This window comes from Scyliorhinus torazame, chromosome 15 (assembly GCF_047496885.1).
Source record: "Scyliorhinus torazame isolate Kashiwa2021f chromosome 15, sScyTor2.1, whole genome shotgun sequence".
In the NCBI taxonomy this organism is placed as follows: domain Eukaryota; kingdom Metazoa; phylum Chordata; class Chondrichthyes; order Carcharhiniformes; family Scyliorhinidae; genus Scyliorhinus; species Scyliorhinus torazame.
In genome coordinates, this window is record NC_092721.1 from 5236448 (window position 1) to 5263973 (window position 27526).

General features: G+C 50.4%; 1 protein-coding gene across 4 annotated transcripts in view; it reads right to left on the reverse strand.

Annotated features, from left to right (window-relative positions):
- The window catches only part of arhgef7b (Rho guanine nucleotide exchange factor (GEF) 7b), a 169743-nt gene that overhangs the window by 34102 nt on the left and 108115 nt on the right, over nt 1-27526 (reverse strand). For 2 of the 4 annotated variants that reach the window (XM_072475990.1, XM_072475993.1), the window contains 8 exons: nt 27347-27490; nt 26282-26368; nt 21322-21400; nt 21075-21214; nt 17201-17425; nt 16807-16900; nt 13543-13632; nt 8526-8714 (listed from right to left, as the gene is read on the reverse strand). In XM_072475990.1, the coding sequence (XP_072332091.1) occupies nt 8526-8714; nt 13543-13632; nt 16807-16900; nt 17201-17425; nt 21075-21214; nt 21322-21400; nt 26282-26368; nt 27347-27490 (1048 nt within the window). The remainder of the gene's footprint in view (nt 1-8525; nt 8715-13542; nt 13633-16806; nt 16901-17200; nt 17426-21074; nt 21215-21321; nt 21401-26281; nt 26369-27346; nt 27491-27526) is intronic. The other 2 variants (XM_072475992.1, XM_072475991.1) reach the window with 2 other exon arrangements.

Consider the following 27526-nt stretch of genomic DNA (forward strand, 5'->3'; position numbering starts at 1 on the left):
AGCAGGAAACCAGGGAGAGCTCAGTGTATGGCGCACTACCTCCCAGCTGTGTACCTGCCCCCATTCTACCATCCTTTGTGTTGAGTTAACCGAGTCTTTCTTGCACTGGGCCAGTCACCCAGGGGCCCTGAGTTCAAGTAGCACGAGGACGAGGTGCGAAATGAAATCTGCTCCCTTCTGGGCTGGCAACAAAGAGTTTCCCCTGGAGTCTGTTGGACTGTCATAAAAACTCAACTTTACTAAAGTTCTTCAGGAAAGGGAACCTGGTCGGACCTACATGCGATTCCAATAAATCCCCAAAAATACATGGAGGTGGCAACACAGACTTTCCCCGCACGTGAGGCTTGCCTGTGCCACGAGTTAATTACATGGCAAAAATCATCAGAAAAAACTAATAATTTTACTGGATCCAAAATAAAAGAATTGCATTGAGAGAGAGTTGAACAGACATTGGCTGTTGAAATTTTGACTAGATGCAGCAAAGAGCGAAGAGTTAGTGAATGCTGGCTGCACAGATTCTCCTTAAACAGTAACTTCAAGCGTGAAGCAGGGACCTGGACAATTGCTACATCACGCAATACCATTAACAAGCATTCCAATAAATAACTGACCTTTCATCACTCGCCCGACATAAACGAAAGCACCGAAAAAAACAATTTCTAATAAGTCCATTAATCCTGTTGTCAAATAAGAAGTTCTCTGTTTGTCTGCAAGTTGTTAGTTATATTTTGTGTGTATTAAAGAAATCAGATCAATGGAAAATAATTCAGTGCAAGGCTTTGGTGTTTCAGGAATATTTGTCATTAAGTTGCCTGAATCAACAGCCTCTGGTTTAACGGTAAACATTTACGCCTTAGAAAGTAAGGGGTTTAACTTGCCTTTTCTTTCCTAAACACTGTTCTTGAAGTTAATGCTATTGCAGTCTTGCTCCGTACAGTTACCCAAGTGGTAAAAATGTAATGCATAATTCAATGTAACTTCTTCCTTTAAATTTTTTATGACCAGAGTCTTTAGCTACACAAACAAGGCACAAAGCAGTCATGAAGCATACAAATCATTTCAACAATAGGAAGGTTTATGGATATCAAGGCATTCGAGTCACTGGAGAGATTAAAGAAATGCCACATTTTTAATTACTGAGGCAGTTTGGCCATGGATAAGAAACGATCGACAGCAGCTGGAGTGGAGCCGATCACTTCGATATTTGCAATGAGGACAGAGAAGATGTTTGAAAAGCAAAAAAAGCCTTCAGCTCTTCTGGCCTCACTCACATCTTCCATATCTTTGAGCTCATCCAAAACCCGTGCTGCCCAGACTCGAACTTGCACCTGTTCACCCATCACCTCTTGCCCACTCACCAATTCGTCTGTCTCCAATTCCTCGGTGGCCTCACCCCTTCCCAACTCTGCAACTAGCTCAGGCTCCTCAACTCTCTGACAGCTCGGAGATATCCTGATTTTAATTGCTCAGCCACTGCCTCGACCCACAGATCTGGAATTCGCTCCCTAAACGTCTCAATCACTCTCTACAGCAAGCAGAGGCTCTTTAAAATCTACTTCTCTGACCATGCTTCGGGTTACTACTTCAAGTGTCTAATTTTTTGGCTCTGTGGCAATTTTCGGCTGATTATGCCCTGTTGAAGCACCTCAGGGACGAACGATGTTAAGGGTGCTACATAAAAGAAAGGTGATTTTATAACTTGGGATGTATTTACACAAAAGGTATGTGCTGATGTTGCTTGGCACCATTGCTCCAGTTCTACAGGTAGATTTTATGAATGAACACTCCCAGCAAGGAACCTCATTGACTGGAGGCATCAAGATATTCACAGGTACCTCTCCCCACCGCTTCACTAGTTTACTGTCACTGCACATTACTGAAATTAATTCAATAATTTAAAGAAAACTTAAATCCGGCAGCGTCACTTCCCCCTCACCCACAACAGGCGGCGTCACTCATCCTGACCCACAACAGGCGTCACTCATCCTGACCCACAACAGGCAGCGTCACTCATCCTGACCCACAACAGGCGGCGTCACTCATCCTGACCCACAACAGGCGGCGTCACTCATCCTGACCCACAACAGGCAGCGTCACTCATCCTGACCCACAACAGGCGGCGTCACTCATCCTGACCCACAACAGGCAGCGTCACTCATCCTGAACCACAACAGGCGGCGTCATTTCCCCTCACCCACAACAGGCGGCGTCACTCATCCTGACCTACAACAGGCGGCATCACTCATCCTGACCCACAACAGGCGACATCACTCATCCTGACCCACAACAGGTGGCATCACTCATCCTGACCCACAACAGGCAGCGTCACTCATCCTGACCCACAACAGGCAGCGTCACTCATCCTGACCCACAACAGGCAGCGTCACTCATCCTGACCCACAACAGGCGGCGTCATTCATCCTGACCCACAACAGGTGGCATCACTCATCCTGACCCACAACAGGCAGCATCACTCATCCTGAACCACAACAGGCGGCGTCACTTCCCCCTCACCCACAACAGGCGGCGTCACTCATCCTGACCTACAACAGGCGGCATCACTCATCCTGACCCACAACAGGCGGCGTCACTCATCCTGACCCACAACAGGTGGCATCACTCATCCTGACCCACAACAGGCGGCATCACTCATCCTGACCCACAACAGGCGGCGTCATTCATCCTGACCCACAACAGGTGGCATCACTCATCCTGACCCACAACAGGCGGCGTCATTCATCCTGACCCACAACAGGCTGCGTCACTCATCCTGACCCACAACAGGCGTCACTCATCCTGGCCCACAACAAGCGGCATCACTCATCCTGACCCACAACAGGCAGCGTCACTCATCCTGGCCCACACCAGGCTTCACTCATCCTGACCCACAACAGGCGTCACTCATCCTGGCCCACAACAAGCGGCATCACTCATCCTGACCCACAACAGGCTGCGTCACTCATCCTGACCCACAACAGGCAGCATCACTCATCCTGACCCACAACAGGCGTCACTCATCCTGACCCATAACAGGCAGCATCACTCATCCTGACCCACAACAGGCAGCATCAGTCATCCTGACCCACAACAGGCAGCGTCACTCATCCTGACCCACAACAGGCGGCGTCACTTCCCCCTGACCCACAACAGGCAGCGTCACTCATCCTGATCCACAACATCTATGCTGTAAAATCTATGATTCTGAGAGTTAAAACGCTCCGAGGCAGAGATTTTAGTTTTGCGTTCCAGAGAACTGATACAGAGAAACATAATTGATAATTTTCTTCCATCAATTTGATCACTTCAGCCAAAAGGAAAGCAAATTCCTCCAGCCTCTGTGACCAAAGATTCAGTGGGATCACTACAGAAATGTGTTGGTTAAACAGCCGATTTCTGAGGTTGCAATTCACCAGCAAGCTGTTAATGATGGGGAAAAACAGGCTCTATCCGCATTTCATTTAAAAAGCAGTTTGACTCATCTCTCCAAATAAGCTGCATTTGCAAGCCCTCGAATGCCGGAAGTTGCAAGTTGCATCTCCCAGGAATGCACAGAATCTACATATCCCACATCTGCTGGGGAGTCAGTCCCAGCAGTCTGGGGCATGGTTCTAACAGTCTTACCCGAATTCAGCACTCACCAGCTCCCGCGCAGGAAACGGTGCAACATTCTGCAAAGGATAACTTCAACAAGACTTGCAATAAACAATAAAAACTCCAACAACAGCAGCTTGTAATCCCATTCTCCCTTGTTGCAAATTAGCCTCCTGACAATTTCAGACCATGAACAATCCAAATAGATTTTACAAGTGGCTTTGTTACATTGTGAATATTCACGAGAAGCAGGATCATTAGCAAGGGTTGTCACATGATGAGAGGCTGAGTGAACTTGATCGAAAACAACGAGAGGAGATCTCATTGAAACCTCCAAAATTCTGAAGAGGCTCCAAAGGGTGGACACAGAGATTGTTTTTGTTGGTCGGAGACAACAGTCTCAGGACAAGAGGCCAATCATTTATGACAGAGACAAAGAGAAATATCTTCACCTCAAAGTGTTGTCAATCTTTGGAGTTCTCTACAAAGAAGATACAAGGGAAGGGAACCAGATGGACTACCTGGCATCTTCCCAGGCACCGGAAACAACGGCACACCCAGCTCTTCCGACAGTGCAAAGTCCTCCTTACTACCATCCCTACAGTGCAGGAGGAGGCCATTCGGCCCATTGAGTCTACACCAACCCCCCGAAAGAGCACCGTACCTAGGCCCACACCCCCGAAGGGCAATTTAGCACATGAAAATGAAAAAATGAAAATCGCTTATTGTCACAAGTAGGCTTCAAATGAAGTTACTGTGAAAAGCCCCTAGTTGCCACATCCCGGCGCCTGTTCGGGGAGGTTGGTACGGGAATTGAACCGTGCTGCTGGCCTGGCTTGGTCTGCTTTAAAACCCAGCGATTTAGCCCAGTGTGCTAAACCAGCCCCTTTAGTTGGACTGTGGGAGGAAACCGGAGCACCTGGAGGAAACCCACGCAGACACAGGGAGAACAGGCTGGAATTGAACCCAGGTCCTTGGCGCTGTGAGGCAGCAGTGCTAACCACTCTGCCACCCGAGCAACACCAAGCACAATGAAAAATGATCGTCAACCCTGGTGAAGCTACAACACAGGATACTTGCAGCAAGCAATAGACAGAGCTCAGCGATTCCACAACAAACCCATCAGATCTGAGCTCTGCAGTCCTGCCACATCCTGCCGTGAATGGTGGTGGACAATTAAACAACTCACTGGAGGAGGCTCCACAAATATCCCCGTCCGCAATGATGGAGGAGCCCAGCACATATGTGCAAAACATTGTTTTAAATATAAATTTAGAGTATCCAATTATTTTTTTCCAATGAAGGGGCAATTTAGCGCGGCCAATCCACCGACCCAGCACATCTTTGGGTTGTGGGGGTGAAACCCACACAGACATGGGGAGAATGTGCAAACTCCACATGGACAATGACCTGAGGCCGGGATCGAACCCGGGTCCTCGGTGCCGCGAAGCAGCAGCGCTAACCACTGTGTCACCCTCTGTGCAAAAGATGAGGTTGAAGCATTCGCAACAATCTTCAGCCAGAAGTGGGTGATCCGTCTCGGCCTCCTCTGGACGTCCCCAGCATCACGGATGTCAGTCTTCAGCCAGTACGATTCACTCCGCGTGATATCAAGAAATGGCTGAAGGCAATGGATATTGCAAAGGCAGTGGGCCCTGACAATATCCCAGCTATAGTACTGAAAACCTGTGCTCCAGAACTTGCCGCACCCCTAGCCAAGTTGTTCCTGTAGTTACAACACTGGCATCTATTTGCCAATGTGCAAAATTGCCCGTGTGTGTCCTGTACACAAGAAACAGGATAAATCCAACCCAGCCATTTAGAATCATAGAATTTACAGTGCAGAATAATTACTGCCCGATCAGTCTACTTTCCACTCAGCAATAACTTGCTCATGGACGCTCAGTTTGGGTTCCGCCAGGGTCACTCAGCTCCTGACCTCATTCCAGCCTTGGTTCAAACATGGACAAAGAGCTGAATGCCAGAGGTGAGGTGAGAGTGACTGCCCTTGACCAAGGCAGCGTTTGACCGAGTGTGGCATCAAGGAGCCCGAGTTAAACTAGAGTCAATGGGAATCAGGGGGAAAGCTCTCCGCTGGTTGGAGTCATACCCGGCACAAAGGAAGATGGTTGTGATGGTTGGAGGTCAATCATCTCAGCTCCAGGACATCACTGCAGGAGTTCCTCAGGGTCGTGTCCTCGGCCCCAACCATCTTCAGCTGCTTCATCAATGACCTCCCTTCCATCATCAGGTCAGAAGTGGGGATGTTTGTGGATGACTGCACAATGTTCAGCACCATTCACGACTCCTCAGATACTGAAGCAGTCCCTGTCCAAATGCAGCAAGACCCGGACAATATCCAGGCTCGGGGCTGACAAGTGGAAATAATATTCACGTCAATCAAGTGCCCGGCAATGACCATCTCCAACATGAGGGGATCAAATCCCCCATTATCAACATCCTGGGGATTACCATTGATCAGAAACTCAACTGGACTAGCCATATACGTACTGTGGCTACCACAGCAGGTCAAAGGCTAGTAATCCTGTGGCGAATAACTCACCTCCTGACTTGCCAAAGCCTGTCCACCACCTACAAGGCACAAGTCAGGAGTGTGAGGGAATACCCTCCACTTGCCTGGATGAGCGCAGCTCCAACAACACTCAAGAAGCTCAACACCATCCAGGACAAAGCAGCCGCTTGATTGCTCCCCTTCCGCAAACATTCAAACCCTCCACCACCGACGCGTAGTGGCAGCCGTGTGTACCATCGACAAGATGCACTGCAGGAACTCACCCAGGTTCCTCAGACAGCACCTTCCAAACCCACGACCGCTACCATCTAGATGGACAAGAGCAGCAGATACCTGGGAACCCCACCACCTGGAGGGTCCCCTCCAAGTCACTCGACTTGGAAATATGTCGCCGTTCCTTCACAGTTGTTGGGGCAAAATCCTGGAACTCGCTACCTAACAGCACAGTGGGTATACCTACACCTCAGGGACTGCTGCGGTTGCAGAAAACAGCTCACCACCACCTTTTGAAGGGCAATTAGGGATGGACAACAAGCTCTGGTCTAGCAAGCGATGCCCAAATCGTGTAAATGAATAAAAAACGGAGGGTTGTGGATGTGCCATCATTGAATATATTTAAGTCTGGGCCAGACAGGTTTCTGGTGTCTCGGGGGATTGAGGGATGTGGGGAGCGGGTATGAAAGTGGAGTTGAAGCCCACGGTCAGCCTTGATCTTATTGAATGGGATAGCGGGCTCGATGGGCCGAGTGGTGTAATCCTGCTCCTGTTTCCTATATTCACTGTCACTGAGGAACAGCAAGGTGATTTTTACTCCAGTTCTGTCAGAGTATTATGATGTGATTAAAAGGGAATCGATCGATGTACACTAGTTATGAGTCAGTTGAGTGATTCACTTTTAGATTCCCAGTCCCCCATACAGGACACTGTTTGATCTGGACAGCTTTTCCTGATGTCAGAAAATTTACATAAGATTCACTGGAATTGCAGAAGCTGAAAGTTTTGGTAGTTTTAAAATGTTTTAAAAAGCAGACAGTAATTTTTGTCAGAGACGGCATCGAACAAAAACATTAATCCACTTCTACCTAATCCCTTTCTTTCCAATTTTAACCCACTTAAATTAAATTGCCTTTGTTTAAAATGTAGGAGAAACTTTAAAAAACCAAGTTGCCCGTGATTTCCACCAATCAATTTCTGTATATCCTCCAGATACTGTGGCCAATCTGTTCTCTTACTGTAAAGGTTACAGATTGGTGGTGTGGCTTCCACCGTGGATGCAAGATCATTTGACACACAGCAGTCATCCGACTTTGGTACAAGGGGAGATTTCACAAGAACTTGAGCACTGGGTTCAATGGGTTGCAGCTGATTCTCATGGTCGGACATCCCATGATGGTCAATCTCTGCAGCTTAATCCTCAGTGAGTGACGTCCTCAACCAGATAACAAAGTCAGAAATCCTCGCCCCAATTTTCCCAGTGGTTTGCAGTACAACACTTTTCTGTGTAATCCAACAAATCTCAGTGTGTGTACAACCAGAGATTGTCATCTATCTTTAATGTAACTCCAAGCATTCACTGCCACCTAGAGCAGGCTTGGATACAACAAGCCTTTGATTTCAATATAATCCAACAGTAATGCCGCCCATTCATAATACCTAATTACCATCAAAATATTGTTCAATGAGACGTCAACTACCATCAACAAGGTCAACAGAAGGTGGGATATTCAACAGCAACAGCTGAACAGAAGGATGCGCACAAATGCAAAAAGTACCATCGAGGAATTGTAATATTTTAGGCAACATTTGCACTGACAATAATCTCAATTACTGAAGACGATAATTCTGCCTTTCCTAAGTCTCTGAACTCTACTCACTTCTGCCTCCTGGTCAGCTTGCTCCCATACCCCCATGCTTAATCATCAAGGCCTTTGGGTCCTTGCTGGGCCCGAATTGCTACAGGCACTGGTCACCATCAAGCACCTACCCCTTGGTTGGCCATTCAACATGCGCATGTGTGGACTGAGTGCAGGCAAGCTACTCAACCACAGAGTATTGTGCAGAGCACACCCAAAGTACACGTTCGCAAGGGGATCCACTAGGCACCATGCAAGAGCAGGAATCCTGCCTGATGTTTCCCTGTAGCTCCACCTCCTCTACTGGCACAAGCAGCTGAAATCAGCAGAGACCAATGGAAGAGGAGTGCTCGCGTGCTCCCTGACTCACCGTCTTCGGGGAGGGGGGGGGGATGGAACAGCCTCAGACAGGAGCTATACAATACCTTACCTTGACATCAACATAAGGACACAGTGTAGCAGGGATACATCACCAAACAACAAATTAACACAACAAGCAATTCTTAAAAACTGAACATGTCCTTAGTTCTGGTGAGAGATATACGAACAACAGCTTTTACGAGTTGTTGGTCCCATTCGATAACTGTGGGCCAGCCAAATACTGTCATAATCAGAGTCTTCAGACAGATCAGCAGGCTCCAAGCGGGAGAGGCTGCAGCGGCGAGCTGGGGAGTCCAGGCTTGATAGATCATCGTCACTCAAAACATGATTATGCATCAAGTCAGTGCCTTGCCATGCTGAGGTGGAAGGGGGGGGTGGGGGGGGGGGGGGGGGGGGGGGGGGGGGGAGGATGGACGGCGGTGGGTGCATTGTCGGACAGGGTGGGGGGGGGGTCAGGTGAATGGGGAAAGAAAGTAACAAATGTAAAGGTGAAATTAAAGCAAAGGTGGAGTGAAGACAAGAAGGAGAGAAAAAAAACTGTTAGACTAGAGACAAATTGCACAGCAGGGCTAGTTTCAGAAGGTGCTCCCATCTTCAGACCAAAACATGTTAATAAACTGAAAAAGCATTAAAGAGCAAATTCCTGATAGATTTATTCACCTCTCGCACCCTGCCCACCAGCAAATCCCCCACCCCTCACCGGAACCCCCACCCCTCACCGGAGCCCCCAACGGAACCCCCACCCCTCACCGGAACCCCCACCCCTCACCGGAGCCCCCACCCCTCACCGGAGCCCCCACCCCTCACCGGAAAACCCACCCCTCACCGGAACCCCCACCCCTCACCGGAGCCCCCACCGGAACCCCCACCCCTCACCGGAACCCCCACCTCTCACCGGAACCCCCACCGGAACCCCCACCCCTCACCGGAGCCCCCACCCCCCACCGGAACTACTGATGTAGGAGTTGTAGCTCCAAGGCAGTGTGGACACCCATTCTCTGATGCCTGCTGGGAGTGTGGACACACAGACGGTCCCCACCCCACTCAAAGCAGTCACTTCCCCGCCAGTTTGGACGCTTTTGAGATGCCAGCACAAATTTAGATTCACAGCTGGCAAAAGGTTCCAGAAAAGTCAAGAATGCAAAAGGAAGTTGATTTTGAGGGGCAAGGCTGAGAGTATCACTAATTTACACAGTGCAGACGGCACAGGAAGGTCAGGAGTTAGATTTTCGGAATAAACACAGCTGGAGAGCCAAGGAAAGAGGAGGGGTGGGGGGGTGGCGAAGGGGAGGAGTGCTGAGGACGAGGAGGGTCAGTGATACTGATCTCCACAGCCAGAATCACAACTTTACACAGAATTTACAAAGTGCAAACAGGCCGTAGGACCATCCAGTCCTCGCTGTTTATGCTCCACACAAGCAGCATCCTGACCTTGCGTACTAGCCCTTTTCCTCAAACTCCCATCAAACCTGTTCTGAAAATGTATTATCTCTGGTTCAGCCTTCAAATCCAGTGCTGCACTCCAGCTTCACAAACCCCTGTGTAAATAAAGTTCCACCTGCTCTCTGCCCGAAATCTCATACTTAATTTCATATCAATTCTCCCTTGCCCTAGATCTTCAACATCTGGAACCAGCTTTTTTCTATCTAATCTGTTCCACCCTTTCATAAAATGAACATCTCTTTATCAAATCACTCCTGAATCTGCTGATTAAAAAACACAGAGCAGCTTGATAATTCTTGGCCACGCTTTAAATGGGGTTCAAATCTATACCAATAAATCTGTGCTGGATTTGCAGTAACAGAACTACGATACAATAGATCAGAATTAAGTAAATCTGATCCTCCAGGTTTTATTTACACAGGATAAATGAGACCGGGTGGAGAATGCAGCGTGTGCAAGCTAAGGTAAACTGAGATAAACAGAAGACGCTGGAAATACTCAGCAGGTCCAGACTGTATCTGCGAGAGAAACAGAGCTAACGTTTCAAGTCAAGGACCTTTGTCGGAACTGGAAAAGGTTAGAAATATAACACGTTTGAAGCAAGTAGAGAGAGAAGATAGGGGAGGGGAGGAAAGAATAAAAGGGAGGAGTATGATAGGGTGGAAGACGAGAGAATAAATGGCAAAAGGGCTGATGGTGAAAGGCGAACGGAGGTCAGTAATGGGACAAGTAAAAAAAAACAAAGGACAAGTCTACAGGTGTAAATGGAAAAACAGAATCATTCCTAGCACCTGCTATCAAGCACCAGAGGTTATGATTTGCAGCTACTGAACTCTACGTTGAGCCTGGAAGGATGCAAGGACATCTCATTATCATTCTCTGCCCCACTCTCACTCTGAACTCTGTGTCCTTAGCCTCTGACACTCTTCCAGAGAAGGTGAACAGAAGTTTGAGGAATGGGACATTCCTTGGTGAGGCCACACCTGGAGTATTGTGTGCAGTTTTGGTCTCCTTATCTGAGGAAGGATGTTCTTGCTCTCGAGGGAGCGCAGCGAAGGTTTACCAGACTGATTCCTGGGATGGCGGGACTGGCGTACGAGGAGAGATTGAATTGGTTAGGACTGTATTTCCTGGAGTTCAGAAGAATGAGGGGGGATCTCATAGAAATCTAAAAATTCTACCAGGACTGGACAGGGTAGATACAGGAAGGATGTTCCCGATGGTGGGGAAGTCCAGAACCAGGGGTCACAGTCTGAGGATACGGGGTAGCCATTTAGGACAGAGATCAGGAGAAATTCCTTCAAGCAGAGCGTGGTGAGCCTGTGGAATTTGTAACCACAGAAAGTAGTTGAATCCAAACCATTGTATGTTTTCAAGACGCATTTAGATATCGCATTTAGGGCAAAGGGCATCAAAGGCTATGGGGGGGGGGAAGCGGGATTAGGATATTGAGTTGGATGATCAGCCATGGCGGGGTAGGTTTGAGGGGCCGAATGGCCTCCTCCTGCTCCTATTTTTTCTATGTTTCTAAACACTTTGCAGTCTCTCGCGCTCACCATCGAGCCCAACAGCTGCAGTCCACAATCTCTGTCCCCATGTCTTTCAGACAGCGAGTGTTAGTAATGATTCTGCCGTTAACATTGACTTCTCCTCCAGACTCAGCTACTGCTTCTTTTCTTGCCCCATCAGCATCTCCTTTGCCTTGCACCATCATCCCTTCTGCCTTTTAATCTCTCCCCTCTTCCACCCTCTCGCAGATATTTCCTTTTGTTCCTTTCTCCTCCCAATTTCCACATTCATCTATCCGCCTGGAGTGCAAGAAAATTACTTTTGCAGTTTGTGGTCAGGGAAACAAAATGTCGAAGGGACAGGCCAAGAGTTTCAAACCGAGGGCAGCACGGTGGCACAGTGGATAGCCCTGCTGCCTCATGGCGCCGAGGTCCCAGGTTCGATCCCGGCCCTGGGTCACTGTCCGTGTGGAGTTTGCACATTCTCCCCGTGTTTGCGTGGGTCTCACCCTCACAACCCAAAGATGTGCAGGGTAGGTGGATTGGCCGCGCTAAATTACCCCTTAATGGGAAAAAACGAATTGGGTACTCTAAATTTATTTTTTTAAAGTTTCAAACTTGGTCTCAACATTAAATACCAACCAAAAAATTGAAATATAGCTAAATATGGCACTGTCAGGCCATTCCGTGGCATTTATATTTATTTGTCAGTATTCTGGTTATGCTGTCAACGTTCCTTTATCATTATCAAATATCACAATTAATACAGCGGAACGAAGAGGCCTGATTCCCACACAACAAGGTGACACCAGGAAGCAGTTCTTCAGATTAAAGGCAGTGGGATCTGGAAGTCTTCCCCAAAAAGCTGTGGACGCTGCGGATTAACGAGAATTTTCCAGACTGCGATCGATGGATTTTTGTTGGGTAAACGCATCACGAGATATGGGGGTAGGGTAGGTTGATGGAACTGAGGTACCGATCAAACAGAATCCAACTCGACGACAGAACAGCAGCTGAATGGCATCACCTCTACCTCTGTCATTTAGCTTCAAAACACACATTAACAATCACCAAAGTAAAAATTGTCCTTTATTCATAAACTGTAGGCAGTTCTTCAAACCATTTATGGATTTAATTTTTAAAAGCTTCAATTTGGAATGATTATTCGCCCTTCACTTTCAAGCTGATTTCCAAACGATAGTGAAACAATTTTCGTGAGTTAATTACCAAACTGCTGCAATTGATATCTTCATGATTCTTTACGTCAAACATACGCTCAAATTTAAATAACATGATGTGTATAAAACAGCAGGCTGTTTGCGATGAGGTGAAGAGTGGCAATCCGACACCCTCTCACATTGAGTTATAAGGGGTGATTTTCTAAAGCTGTGCTTGTGAAAGATGCTGCTCCTGCTGGACAACAGCTTTGAATGTAGAGGGCGCCATGCCGAGGACGTCCACTGTATCATCGCGGTTTCATGCTCACTGCCAGGCAACAATGTGTCAGGAGCACAGATTCAGAAAATCCCCAAAGTGTCTGCAATCACTGATTAGTCCTACTTGTTGTTGGATTCTGTAACACACTGCCAAAATCAGGATATCAGAGTGAAGAAAGGACAGATCAGATCAAACTACTGCACTGAGATTGCAGAGTGTTTTGAATGGATTGCACAGGGAGGTGACTGAATTTGACGAGATTAACTAAATGTGGAATGGACAGGCATTTAGTAAGAATATGAATGAGCTTTCAGGATAAGCTGTGCATTCTGTTTTAAACTCTCAGTCTGTCCTGATTCACTGCAATCATGATTTCCACTCTTCAACATTCCAACTTCTGCCTTAATCTTTAGAAAGACGGTCTTTTGACATTTGAACAATGAACAAAAACTTTTATAACGATCCTATAATTCAATATCTAATCTGACTTTAAAGTTTAATTGAATGTGACAGGGAGAAATCGAGTATTTCCAGGGGTGATTGTTTTGTTTTAAAAGGTTTCAGTGTTCAGGGGTACTTCCCTCAACATTCACTTCATACTGGGGTGGAGGAAATGAGAGTTGGTTATTTTTTCCGTTTGTGAACCGATCTCACATAAACTGCACTATTTTGGAGATCCTGCAACAAAATATTTCGTAATTTCTGGAAAACAATACTGAAATTCAGAAGAATTAAACAATTTAGAGTAATTCTAAATAAAGGTTCGTTCCACAGAGTAAAGTTGCTTTTCACTTACTTGAGTTCAGAGTTTGCCGGGTTTTCGCACTCGTGCAGTACGCTTCAATAACTTTCAAGATCTGTGTATCTTCTTCAAGGGCTGCTGTGCCTGATTAATAAAAACAACAATTCTCCTAAACACACAGGCACAAAACAGTAATACAAGAGCAAACGACTACCTTTGCTGGACATCTGAATGAGAAATAGAAAATGTTGCAAACACTAGCATCTCCAGTCGCAAAGGCTGATATTTTCAGAAAGTCGCTAGTTTGCAAAGTGGTGATCCTGAATTTTTTTTTTGGCTTCGAATTATTCACCTTCCATCTGACAAAAGTTAAAGATGAATTTTAGCGAACAGCAGCTCGCTAAAGCCATATCCAAAGGTAGGTGTTTGAGACCAAATCCTTTTCACAAGACGCGAGGGATATCAATGGGAGGCACCCTTACCATACACCACCAGTTCCCAAACGGTGGGTCAACACCCCAATTAGGGCGGTGGGCTCCCCCTTCTGAGACTGTACACCACAATGAGGACCAGGCAGCACCCAGCCCTGCCCATCTCTCAGTCTCTCCCTCCCACAGTCATATCATTGCGATCAGTACTTTATTGCTACATCATTGAGATCAAATAAGCTTTGTCAATGGAAAAACATGTAATACTTCTCCCATTTATTTTTCTATTGGATCAGATTCCTCAATACTGCGTGGGAGTGGTTGCCTTGAGCGGGACTTCATCATAGAATCCCTGCACTGCAGAAGGAAGCCATTCGGCTGATCGAGTCTGCACTGATACTCTGAAAAAGCACCCTACCCCTGCACCCAGTTACCCCTACCCACCCTACCTCCCCTGCACCCAGTTACCCCTACCCACCCTACCTCCCCTGCACCCAGTTACCCCTACCCACCCTACCTCCCCTGCACCCAGTTACCCCTACCCACCCTACCTCCCCTGCACCCAGTTACCCCTACCCACCCTACCTCCCCTGCACCCAGTTACCCCTACCCACCCTACCTCCCTGCACCCTGTTACCCCTACCCACCCTACCTCCCTGCACCCTGTTACCTCTACTGTTGGATACTAAGGGGCAATTTATCATGGTCAATCCACCTAACCTGCACATCTTTCGGCCGTGGGAGGAAACAGGAGCACTCGGGGGAAACCCACGCAGGCACGGGAGAGTGTGCAGACTCCGCACAGACTTGAATTCTAGGGCGAGGGCTCTGCAACTGAGCCAAGGGTGACACTGTAAGGTCACAGGGAAGGAGGTCAAGGGAGCAGGAGGTGAATCTCATGGATGAGGTTATCTCAGAAAGGAAATAGTAAGAAGTCTCACAACACCAGGTTAAAGTCCAACAAGTTCATCTGAAATCACAAGCTTTCGGAGCGCTGCTCCTTCATCGGGTGAAGTGGAGGCAGATTCACAATCACAGCTTATATGGGAGAGACACAATTACAAGATAATTACAGGTTGGAATGTGAAGAATGGTTACAATGTGGGTCTATACAGGTAAGCAAGTCTTTACAGGAACAGACAGTGTGACTGGGGTTGAGGGCGCATGAGGACGGCCTCAACCAGGATTCGGTTCCTGTCACATTCCAGGGAACCCCCACCATACTGCCCGGGAACCCCCACCATACTGCCCGGGAACCCCCACCATACTGCCCGGGAACCCCCACCATACTGCCCGGGAACCCCCACCATACTGCCCGGGAACCCCCACCATACTGCCTGGGAACCCCCACCATACTGCCTGGGACCCCCACCATACTGCCCGGGAACCCCCACCATACTGCCCGGGAACCCCCACCATACTGCCCGGGAACCCCCACCATACTGCCCGGGACCCCCACCATACTGCCTGGGACCCCCACCATACTGCCCGTTACCCCCCACCATACTGCCCGGGACCCCCCACCATACTGCCCGGGAACCCCCACCATACTGCCCGGGACCCCCCACCATACTGCCCGGGACCCCCCACCATACTGCCCAGGTCTGCAGAATCCGACTGACTGTCTGACTTGAGACAATTCACACCTCGATTACCTGTGATTAGCCCTCACTCCACTCACACTGTCTGTTCCTGTAAAATTGTTTACCTGTAAAGACTCACATTCCAACCTGTAATTATCTTGCAATTGCGTCTCTGCCTATATATGTTGTAAGAAGTCTTACAACACCGGGTTAAAGTCCAACAGGTTTATCTGAAATCACTAGCTTTCGGAGCGCTGCTCCTTCCTCAGGTGATCTCATGGAACAGAAGTGGCAATCGACAGAAGATGGAGATCAGACCTGTTAGTTAGTGGGAAGATTTTTGCTTGACAAATCATAGAATTGCAACAGTGCAGGAGGTCATTCGGCCCATCGAGTCTGCACCGGCCCTTGGAAAGAGTACATGGGCAGCACAGCAGCATTGTGGTTAGCACAGTTGCTTCACAGCTCCAGGGTCCCAGGTTCGATTCCGGCTTGGGTCACTGTCTGTGCGGAGTCTGCACGTCCTCCCCGTGTCTGCGTGGGTTTCCTCCGGGTGCTCCGGTTTCCTCCCACAGTCCAAAGATGTGCAGGTTAGGTGGATTGGCCATGATAAATTGCCCTTAAGTGTCCAAAATTGCCCTTAGTGTTGGGTGGGGTTACTGGGTTATGGGGATAGGGTGGAGGTGTGGACCTTGGGTAGGGTGCTCTTTCCAAGAGACAGTGCAGACTCGATGGGCCGAATGGCCTCCTTCTGCACTGTAAATTCTATGAAAAATCACTGTGCTAAATAGGATGGCCTTTGAACAGATCTACCCTAGCCCCATTCCCCAACCCTATCCCTGTAACCCAGTAACCCCACTAAGGGCAATTTAGCATGGCAAATCCACTTACCCTGCACATCTTTGGACTGTGGGAGGAAGCCGGCGCACCCGGAGGAAACCCACGCACACACGGGAAGAAAATGCACAAACTCCACGCAGACAGTGACCCGGAATTGAACTCTGGTTCCTGGCGCTCTGAGGCAGCAGTGCTAACCACTGTGCCAATGTGTCAGATGTTTAGCATTTGGACTAACTATACATCAATGAATTCTGCATTACCTTTCTAAGTAACACAATCTACAACTGGTGCACTCCAATCCAACTCTCATTACTTCGCACAACCTTCCTTTCTTAAAAATGTTTCCAGTCTCTTCCTGTTCGCCGACAATTGGTTACGCACAGGTAAAGTCAGGTACAGAAAATGGGAAAGTAACAAAGGCTATGGGCAGAGACAGAGCAGGGACCACAGCTGAATGCCAAACCTACTTTTCCTCAAGGCAACTTCCTCATCGGATGCTTTCCTTTCCGGTTTCCGTTTGGGAAGCAGTTTCTTCATGGTCTTGGGACTTTTGCTGAGGTCCTGCACAAAACACAAGAAAACATCGTCATAAAATAACAGATCCTGGGTTGTATTGTTTGTGAGTTTGAAGATGATTGGATGTACCGGAGGAAGATAGAATTGGAAGATAATAGTTAGAAACTTGGATTGACCTGTGCCAAACGGACAGCCTGATTTGGGTGTACTGACATTTGTGAATAATCGCGGGAATTTTAACTGCACGTCAATTTCAACAATCTAATATTGTGAAAAGCATGCAGGCCGCTCAGAGTGAAATCTATCACAAGTTTTGGGTGGGATGTTGAAAAACTGAAGACCAACCTCCTTGTAACACAGAGCAGCTGAAGGTTTCAACGGGGCTGCAGGGCGGAGGCAGCTCAAACTCCAAGGCTTTGGCATTTTGAGTGGTTCCAGAGGTCCCCAGCACAGAGAGCTGTGTGAGGTCCCGTGCAGGGAGGGGTGAGGAAGAGTATGATAGGAAGGAGTCACAGATATCGGATAGCCATCAGAATGTTTGTTGATAGGTGTCACAGGATGTAGTGGAAGCTGTCGACAGAACACAAAAAGCAAGTTATTGGGAACCATTGCTTCAGTTCTGGAGAATCAAAATACCCATTCCTTATTCCCGTGTTTGAAACAGTTTGTTCAAGCATCTCTCCTCACAGGCTGTAGCCCCATGTTCCATTCCTTGATAAGTATGTACCTGTCAGGCAGGGAAGAAGTGGTCGGGCGAGGGAACCGTGGTTTACTAAAGCAGTCGAAACACTTGTCAAGAGGAAGAAGGAGACTTATGTAAAGATGAGACATGAAGGTTCAGTTAGGGTGCTCGAGAGTTACAAGTTAGCTAGGAAGGACCTAAAGAGAGAGCTAAGAGCCAGGAGGGGACATGAGAAGTCCTTGGCAGGTAGGATCAAGGACAACCCTAAAGCTTTCTATAGATATGTCAGGAATAAACGAATGACTAGGGTAAGAGTAGGGCCAGTCAAGGACAGTAGTGGGAAGTTGTGCTTGGAGTCCGAGGAGATAGGAGGTGCTAAATGAATATTTTTCGTCAGTATTCACACAGAAAAAAGACAATGTTGTCGAGGAGGATACTGAGATTCAGGCTACTGGACTAGAAGGGCTTGAGGTTCATCAGGAGGAGGTGTTAGCAATTCTGGAAAGTGTGAAAATAGATGAGTCCCCTGGGCCGGATGGGATTTATCCTAGGATTCTCTGGGAAGCTAGGGAGGAGATTGCTGAGCCTTTGGCTTTGATCTTTAAGTCATCTTTGTCTACAGGAATAGTGCCAGAAGACTGGAGGATAGCAAATGTTGTCCCCTTGTTTAAGAAGGGGAGTAGAGACAACCCTGGTAACTATAGACCAGTGAGCCTTACTTCTGTTGTGGGCAAAATCTTGGAAAGCTTTATAAGAGATAGGATGTATAATCATCTGGAAAGGAATAATTTGATTAGAGATAGTCAACACTGTTTTGTGAAGGGTAGGTCGTGCCTCACAAACCTTATTGAGTTCTTCGAGAAGGTGACCAAACAGGTGGATGAGGGTAAAGCAGTTGATGTGGTGTATATGGATTTCAGTAAAGTGTTTGATAAGGTTCCCCACGCTAGGCTACTGCAGAACATACGGAGGCATGGGATTCAGGGTGATTTAGCAGTTTGGATCAGAAATTGGCTAGCTGGAAGAAGACAAAGGGTGGTGGTTGATGGGAAATGTTCAGACTGGAGTCCAGTTACTAGTGGTGTACCACAAGGATCTGTTTCAGGGCCACTGCTGTTTGTCATTTTTATAAATGACTGGGAGGAGGGCGTAGAAGGATGGGTGAGTAAATTTGCAGATGACACTAAAGTCGGTGGAGTTGTGGACAGTGTGGACGGATGTTACAAGTTACAGAGGGACATAAATAAGCTGCAGCGCTGGGCTGAGAGGTGGCAAATGGAGTTTAATTCAGAAAAGTGTGAGGTGATTCATTTTGGAAGGAACAACAGGAAGACAGAGTACTGGGCTAATGGTAAGATTCTTGGCAGTGTGGATGAGCAGAGAGATCTCGGTGTCCATGTACATAGATCCCTGAAAGTTGCCACCCAGGTTGAGAGGGTTGTTAAGAAGGCGTACGGTGTGTTAGCTTTTATTGGTAGAGGGATTGAGTTTCGGAGCCATGAGGTCATGTTGCAGCTGTACAAAACTCTGGTGCGGCCGTATTTGGAGTATTGCGTGCAATTCTGGTCGCCGCATTATAGGAAGGGCGTGGAAGCATTGGAAAGGGTGCAGAGGAGATTTACCAGAATGTTGCCTGGTATGGAGGGAAGATCTTATGAGGAAAGGCTGAGGGACTTGAGGCTGTTTTCGTTAGAGAGAAGAAGGATAAGAGGTGACTTAATTGAGGCATACAAGATGATCAGAGGATTGGATAGGGTGGACAGTGAGAGCCTTTTTCCTCGGATGGTGATGTCTAGCACGAGGGGACATAGCTTTAAATTGAGGGGAGATAGATATAAGACAGATGTCAGAGGTAGGTTCTTTACTCAGAGAGTAGTAAGGGTGTGGAATGCCCTGCCTGCAACAGTAGTGGACTCGCCAATACTAAGGGCATTCAAATGGTCATTGGATAGACATATGGACGATAAGGGAATAGTGTAGATGGGCTTCAGAGTGGTTTCACAGGTCGGCGCAACATCGAGGGCCGAAGGGCCTGTGCTGCGCTGGAATGTTCTATTCCGTCCTCACTAGCCCTTCAAACTGAACAGTCTCCAATTAGAAGGGGGGGGGGGCGAATGGAGCCCATACCAATGGGGACTGCTGGGCAGAGTCCAGACTGAAAGGGCTGCGCGGTAGCACAGTGGTTAGCACTGTTGCTTCACAGCACCAGGGACCCGGGTTCCATTCCAGCTTGGGTCACTGTCTGTGCGGAGTCTGCATGTTCTCCCCGTGTCTGCGTGGGTTTCCTCCGGGTGCTCCGGTTTCCTCCCACAAGTCCCGAAAGACGTGCTGTTAGGTGAATTAGACATTCTGAATTCTCCCTCGGTGTCCCCGAACAGGCGCCGGAATGTGTAAAGTCTTTTGCTCTCACAGTAGGATAGTTTTTTAAAAAGTGTAATAGTATTTATAACAGAGCAGACTTGTCTGAAGACAAGCGGAAAGCTGAAACAAACCAGTTGAAACAGCTTTTTGAAGCTATCCAGCCAGAGTCTGAAGGGGTTATAACAGGAGCCAAATCTGTTCTGGAAAGCAAGTATTATTCTGTGCCATTGGGATGTAGGATGGATTGAGAGCTGTATGTTTTCCTGTCTTGTTGTTCAATTGGGAATAGAGATCGGCTTGCATTTTTATCGCACCTTTCACAACCTTAAGATGGACCAAAGCACTTTAAGCCATTTGAGGGCTTTTGAAATGTTACCACTGGATTAAAGTAGTATACGCGGCAACCAGGACCCCACTAAAATCAAGAAGAGAAAAGACCAGATGATCTGTTTTAGTGATGTTGGTTCAGGTGTAAATATTGAACAGGCCACGAGAGAGAACATCCAAACACGAGGAGACCGTTCAGCCCCTTGAATCATTTCCACCATTCGGTGAGATTATGGCTGATGTGTCTTAACTCTGATCTACACACCATGGCTCCATAATACCTTTACTCAGCAAAATATATATCAAATACGTTTTTAAATTTTCAACTGCCTTAACACCTTTATGTGGTGAAAGGTCCAGATTTCCACTCCCACGAGTGTTTCCCGACATCGTCACTAAACAGCCTTGCTCTAATTTTAAAGTTCTGCCCGCTTGTTCTGGACACTCCCCACAAACCCTACCACAGCAAATAGTTTCTGTCAACCCTCTCAACTCTGTCAATCATCCTAAATACCTTAATTACATCACACCCTAATCTTTTATACGCGAGGAAAAACGGGTCTAGTCTAATACAAGACATGCTCAATGCAACATGAAGCCCATTCGATAGAACTGACTATTATGTCAGACGGGGCTCATTGGGAGAGATTGGTAACTTGCCACCCAATGTAAAACTGGTGTTAGGGATTGATACCCAAGACAGAAAACAATTATTTCCATTAATTTCTATCGCAGATAGAATCCCAGCAGGGTGCAATTTTGCAATGTCCCGCTCGCCCCACTCTCTGCCACACACAGCTGTCACTTCGTGCTCGGCTACAGTCTCAGTTAGTTGTCCCTTTCTCTTACTGTGTGGCACGGCACAGACTGCTGTCTGACCACAGCAATCCCCACACTGGGCGTTTTAGTTTGCTTCTGAAGATGATCCACCCACTCTTGCAAATCCTGGTAGCTGGAACAGGATACCAAAATTCGTTCAATCATACTTCCTGCAAGCAAAGCAGAACAAGAAAAGATAGGTTAACATACAGGTGGATTCTGTGTACTGTTTGTAAGTCTAGGATAACAGAAACCTTAAATTAAGCTAATAACTCACCAGTAATTTCAAAGGTGTTCTTGTCAGCATCACTGTCGTCTAACCTGGTGACCATAAGTCCGGTTAATGGCAACTTTCCCTAATAACCAGATAAAGTTGAGAATTCACCATTTACATTGCAAATATCCATCGTCATTCTCTCCACTAGCTCATATCAGCAACATTTACAACCTGTAATAATCATTTTTATAACTTGTAACAACTCTTGTTTACAACCTTTAACCTAATGAATCATTTCGAGATGCTTCACAGGGACATTAGAAAACAATGCGACAGCGAGCCATTTGAAGAGATACTTCAGGTAAATGGCCAAAAGCTCGGTCAAAGAAGTCAGATTTAAGGAGCATCAGAAAGGGCGGGCGGCATGGTGGCACAGTGCTTAGCACTGCTGCCTCACGGCGCCGAGGACCCGGATTCGATCCCGGCCCCGGATCACTGCCGATGTGGAGTTTGCACATTCTCCCCGTGTCTGTGTGGGTCTCACCCTCACAACCCAAAGATGTGCAGGGTAGGTGGATTGACCGCGCTAAATTGCCCCTTAATTGGAAAAATGTGTCAAAAACAGAAAGGAGAAAAGGAGTGAATTACAGAGCTCAGGGTCCCAGGCAGCTGAAAGCAAGGCCATCAATTGTGAAGCTATTGAAATCAGGGATGTTCAACGATCATCTATAACCTCTAATAATCACAACTACATTAACAAATTGGTACTGGGCCCTTTTAATACAGGAAACATCCCGAGGAGTTTCACAGAGGTGGGTGTTGAGGGGGGGTCGGCAGTGGGTGTTGAGGGGGGGGGGCGGCAGTGGGTGTTGAGGGGGGGGGGGCGGCAGTGGGTGTTGAGGGGGGGGTCGGCAGTGGGTGTTGAGGGGGGGTCGGCAGTGGGTGTTGAGGGAGGGTCGGCAGTGGGTGTTGAGGGGGGATCGGCAGTGGGTGTTGAGGCGGGGTCGGCAGTGGGTGTTGAGGGGGGGGGTCGGCAGTGGGTGTTGAGGGGGGGGTCGGCAGTGGGTGTTGAGGGGGGGGTCGGCAGTGGGTGTTGAGGGAGGGTCGGCAGTGGGTGTTGAGGGGGGATCGGCAGTGGGTGTTGAGGGGGGGGTCGGCAGTGGGTGTTGAGGGGGGTCGGCAGTGGGTGTTGAGGGGGGGGTCGGCAGTGGGTGTTGAGGGGGGGTCGGCAGTGGGTGTTGAGGGGGGGTCGGCAGTCGGTGTTGAGGGGATTTGTGCCCAGACCTTTCTGGCTTCCCAGAGGGAAAGGGTGGGTGAGGTGGAGGGGAGGGTGGGTGAGGGTGGAGGGTGGGTGAGGGGGAGGGTGGGTGAGGTGGAGGGTGGGTGAGGTGGAGGGTGGGTGAGGTGGAGGGTGGGTGAGGTGGAGGGTTGGTGAGGTGGAGGGTGGGTGAGGTGGAGGGTGGGTGAGGTGGAGGTTGGGTGAGGTGGAGGGTGGGTGAGGTGGAGGGTGGGTGAGGTGGAGGGGAGGGTGGGTGAGGGTGGGTGAGGGGGAGGGTGGGTGAGGGGGAGGGTGGGTGAGGTGGAGGGTGGGTGAGGTGGAGGGTGGGTGAGGGTGGGTGAGGGGGAGGGTGGGTGAGGGGGAGGGTGGGTGAGGTGGAGGGTGGGTGAGGTGGAGGGTGGGTGAGGTGGAGGGTGGGTGAGGTGGAGGGTGGGTGAGGTGGAGGGTGGGTGAGGTGGAGGGTGGGTGAGGTGGACGGGAGGGTGGGTGAGGGTGGGTGAGGGGGAGGGTGGGTGAGGTGGAGGGTGGGTGAGGTGGAGGGTGGGTGAGGTGGAGGGTGGGTGAGGTGGAGGGTGGGTGAGGTGGAGGGTGGGTGAGGGGGAGGGTGGGTGAGGGGGAGGGTGGGTGAGGGGGAGGGTGGGTGAGGGGGAGGGTGGGTGAGGTGGAGGGTGGGTGAGGTGGAGGGTGGGTGAGGTGGAGGGTGGGTGAGGTGGAGGGTGGGTGAGGTGGAGGGTGGGTGAGGGGGAGGGTGGGTGAGGGGGAGGGTGGGTGAGGGCGAGGGTGGGTGAGGGCGAGGGTGGGTGAGGGCGAGGGTGGGTGAGGGCGAGGGTGGGTGAGGGCGAGGGTGGGTGAGGGCGAGGGTGGGTGAGGGCGAGGGTGGGTGAGGGCGAGGGTGGGTGAGGGCGAGGGTGGGTGAGGGCGAGTGAGGGCGAGGGCGGGTGAGGGCGAGGGTGGGTGAGGGCGAGGGTGGGTGAGTGCGAGGGTGGGTGAGGTGGAGGGTGGGTGAGGTGGAGGGTGGGTGAGGTGGAGGGTGGGTGAGGTGGAGGGTGGGTGAGGTGGAGGGTGGGTGAGGGGGAGGGTGGGTGAGGGGGAGGGTGGGTGAGGGGGAGGGTGGGTGAGGGGGAGGGTGGGTGAGGGGGAGGGTGGGTGAGGGGGAGGGTGGGTGAGGGGGAGGGTGAGGGGGAGGGTGGGTGAGGTGGAGGGTGGGTGAGGGGGAGGGTGGGTGAGGGGGAGGGTGGGTGAGGGGGAGGGTGGGTGAGGGGGAGGGTGGGTGAGGGGGAGGGTGGGTGAGAGGGAGGGTGGGTGAGGTGGAGGTTGGGTGAGGTGGAGGGTGGGTGAGGTGGAGGGTGGGTGAGGGAGAGGGTGGGTGAGGGAGAGGGTGGGTGAGGGAGAGGGTGGGTGAGGGGGAGGGTGGGTGAGATGGAGGGTGGGTGAGGGGGAGGGTGGGTGAGGGAGATGGTGGGTGAGGGGGAGGGTGGGTGAGGGGGAGGGTGGGTGAGGGGGAGGGTGGGTGAGAGGGAGGGTGGGTGAGGTGGAGGTTGGGTGAGGTGGAGGGTGGGTGAGGTGGAGGGTGGGTGAGGTGGAGGGTGGGTGAGGGAGAGGGTGGGTGAGGGAGAGGGTGGGTGAGGGAGAGGGTGGGTGAGGGGGAGGGTGGGTGAGATGGAGGGTGGGTGAGGGGGAGGGTGGGTGAGGGAAGGGTGGGTGAGGGGGAGGGTGGGTGAGGGAGAGGGTGGGTGAGGGGGAGGGTGGGTGAGGGGGGGGGTGGGTGAGGTGGAGGGTGGGTGAGGTGGAGGGTGGGTGAGGTGGAGGGTGGGTGAGGTGGAGGGTGGGTGAGGGGGGGGGTGGGTGAGGTGGAGGGTGGGTGAGGTGGAGGGTGGGTGAGGTGGAGGTTGGGTGAGGTGGAGGTTGGGTGAGGTGGAGGGTGGGTGAGGGAGGGGTGGGTGAGGGGGAGGGTGGGTGAGGGGGAGGGTGGGTGAGGGGGAGGGTGGGTGAGGTGGAGGGTGGGTGAGGGGGAGGGTGGGTGAGGGGGAGGGTGGGTGAGGGGGAGGGTGGGTGAGGTGGAGGGTGGGTGAGGGGGAGGGTGGGTGAGGTGGAGGGTGGGTGAGGGAGAGGGTGGGTGAGGGGGAGGGTGGGTGAGGGGGAGGGTGGGTGAGGTGGAGGGTGGGTGAGGTGGAGGTTGGGTGAGGTGGAGGTTGGGTGAGGTGGAGGGTGGGTGAGGGAGAGGGTGGGTGAGGGGGAGGGTGGGTGAGGGGGAGGGTGGGTGAGGGGGAGGGTGGGTGAGGTGGAGGGTGGGTGAGGGGGAGGGTGGGTGAGGGGGAGGGTGGGTGAGGGGGAGGGTGGGTGAGGTGGAGGGTGGGTGAGGGGAGGGTGGGGTGAGGTGGAGGGTGGGTGAGGGAGAGGGTGGGTGAGGGGGAGGGTGGGTGAGGGGGGAGGGTGGGTGAGGGGGAGGGTGGGTGAGGGGGAGGGTGGGTGAGGGAGAGAGTGGGTGAGGGGGAGGGTGGGTGAGGTGGAGGGTGGGTGAGGGCGAGGGTGGGTGAGGGCGAGGTTGAGGGAGTGGGTGGAGGGTTGGGCAGGGGAGTGGGTGCAGGATTGGATGGTGGAGTAGGTGGCGGACTGAGGGAGAGTGGGTGAGTAAGCATGTCTGCCTCACTCTGGTTTCTCACTTACTCTCACCACCACAAACACACAGCTACTGAAAGTGGGTGAGGGTGAGTGAGCTCCCGGAGAGTGGGAGTGAGCCACACAGGCACACACCGATCCTCGTATACTCCACTCACAGAATCCCTCATAGAATCCCTACAGTGCAGGAGGAGGCCAGTCGCACATCAAGCCTGCACCGACCCTCTGAAAGAGCATCCCACTCGGCCCCTGCCCTATCCCCATAATCCTACCTAACCTTTTGGACATTAAGGGGTAATTTATCATGGCCAGTCCACCTAACCTGCACATCTTTGGACTGTGGGAGGGGCGGAGGGAGGGGGGAATCAGCCATGATCATATTAAATGGCGGAGCAGGTTTGATGGGCCGAATGGCCTCCTCCTCTTTCTATTTTCTATCTTTCTCTGTTTCTACCATTGCAGCTCAAAGGTGGAATGACGAAAAGTCATGGGACTAATACCTCGCGTCCTGTCAAGAAGTGCAATGATTGCCAACCGTTTGAGACACCACCTTTAAAGGTGCATGCATGTGTTGATTTACAAGATCGCGCCCATTCAGACAGCGGAGATGAATTTTAGACAAACATCTTAAAGGTTTGAACACTGATGTCACTGTATTTTCTTCAGTTAAAATTAATTTAGTGTACCCAATTCATTTATCCCAATTATGGGGCAATTTAGCGCGGCCAATCCACCTCCCCTGCACATCTTTGGGTTGTGGGGGTGAGACCCGCGCAGACACGGGGAGAATGAGCAAACTCCACACGGACAATGACCCAGGGCCGGATCGAACCCGGGACCTCTCGACTGGTTTTGGGGCTGGTTTAGCACAGTGGGCTAAACTGTGGCTTCTGATGCAGAACAAGGCCAGCAGTGCGGGTTCAATTCCCGTACCAGCCTCCCCGAACAGGCGCCGGAATGTGGCGACTAGGGGCTTTTCACAGTAACTTCATTGAAGCCTACTTGTGGCAATAAGCGATTATTATTATTATTATTACCTCGGCTAACCCACTGCGCCACCGCGCTGCCCCCAATATTTTCTGATCTTACAATGTTCAAGTAATGAGTGAGATTCCCTCTCACCTGATAAATGAAAGCACTCATCCTGGGACTGGCAGAGAGCATGAGCAGAACGTGTGGGAACAGGAGAAAATACCTCTCACACTTTTCCTGAAAAATTGAATGAAAGAAAATCAATTGAAAATAATCGCACGAATGCAGTTTCCCAACTGTAACCCCACATTGGAACAGTGTAGCTGACAGAATGAACTATTGCTGGAAAGATTTGCACATCAGGACTTTCCGATTCAGCACCCAGAGACTCTGGAAGGAAATGAAGATTTGTTGTGAAGGTTTTTGGGCCCCCCACCCCGCGCGCTGGAAATTCACAGGGGCTTTCAAAAACCTTGGTGAACATTTTATCCTCAGTTGAATAACGGAGGGGGTTGGAAGGAGCATCTCCCCTTTCACCTCCAACAAAACCAAGGATGTAGACCTGAACTCCAAATTTCTGTTTATGCGGGAGTGAAAGTGGGGAAAACGTGGTCGGACAGACCAGGTCCTCGTTGCCAGGTCCCCATCACCAAACATGCCGGAATGTGCGGCACAGGGCCTGCTTGCCAGTTGGCGGGCGGTCAAGGCTGGACTGGACACCAGTTGCCAAGCGTTAAGGACCGGGTCCCCTGTGGACGGGTGATCACGGCTGGCATGTGCGTCCATGGACAAGCAGTCAGGGCTGGACTGTGTCTCCCTCCCTGTCATCAAGCAGGCCCCCCGTAGTCAGGACCCCGTGGTCACCACCCTTGTTTCTGGGTCGGCGGGGCCTGGTCCCCTGTTGTCAGGCCCCTTGGCTGGACCCCTGAGGTGGGGTCGACAGGGCTAAGTCCCCTGTTGACTGACCCCGTGGCTGGTCCCTTGCGGCTCAGCGGGCAAGGCTGCCCCCTCCCAGGAAGGCTGGGCCCCTGTGGCCGGGCCTGCTATTTCTGTGTGGGCAGTGTCAGGCCTATATCACTGGGACTGACCCTCATTCTCTTGTCAGTGACTGCAGGGTGCCTGGCCCCAAAATATCATCCAAATAAGGGAGAGAAACTTTAAATTTTAATGGTCAGTATTGATGAAAGGATGAAAAGCATAAGGAGGGAAGATTACCTCATTTCCACATTGCACTGTGACCTGTGACATGTAGATAACGTTTCCCAGAGACCTGATATCTTCACCTTCCCAACCATGGACCGTTTCTGTCAGTATCTGAAGCTCCAGCTCCTTCTTTTTCCGCACTTCTTGACACTGTGACTAATTGAACAAAAGTAAATGTACATCTATCGGGTG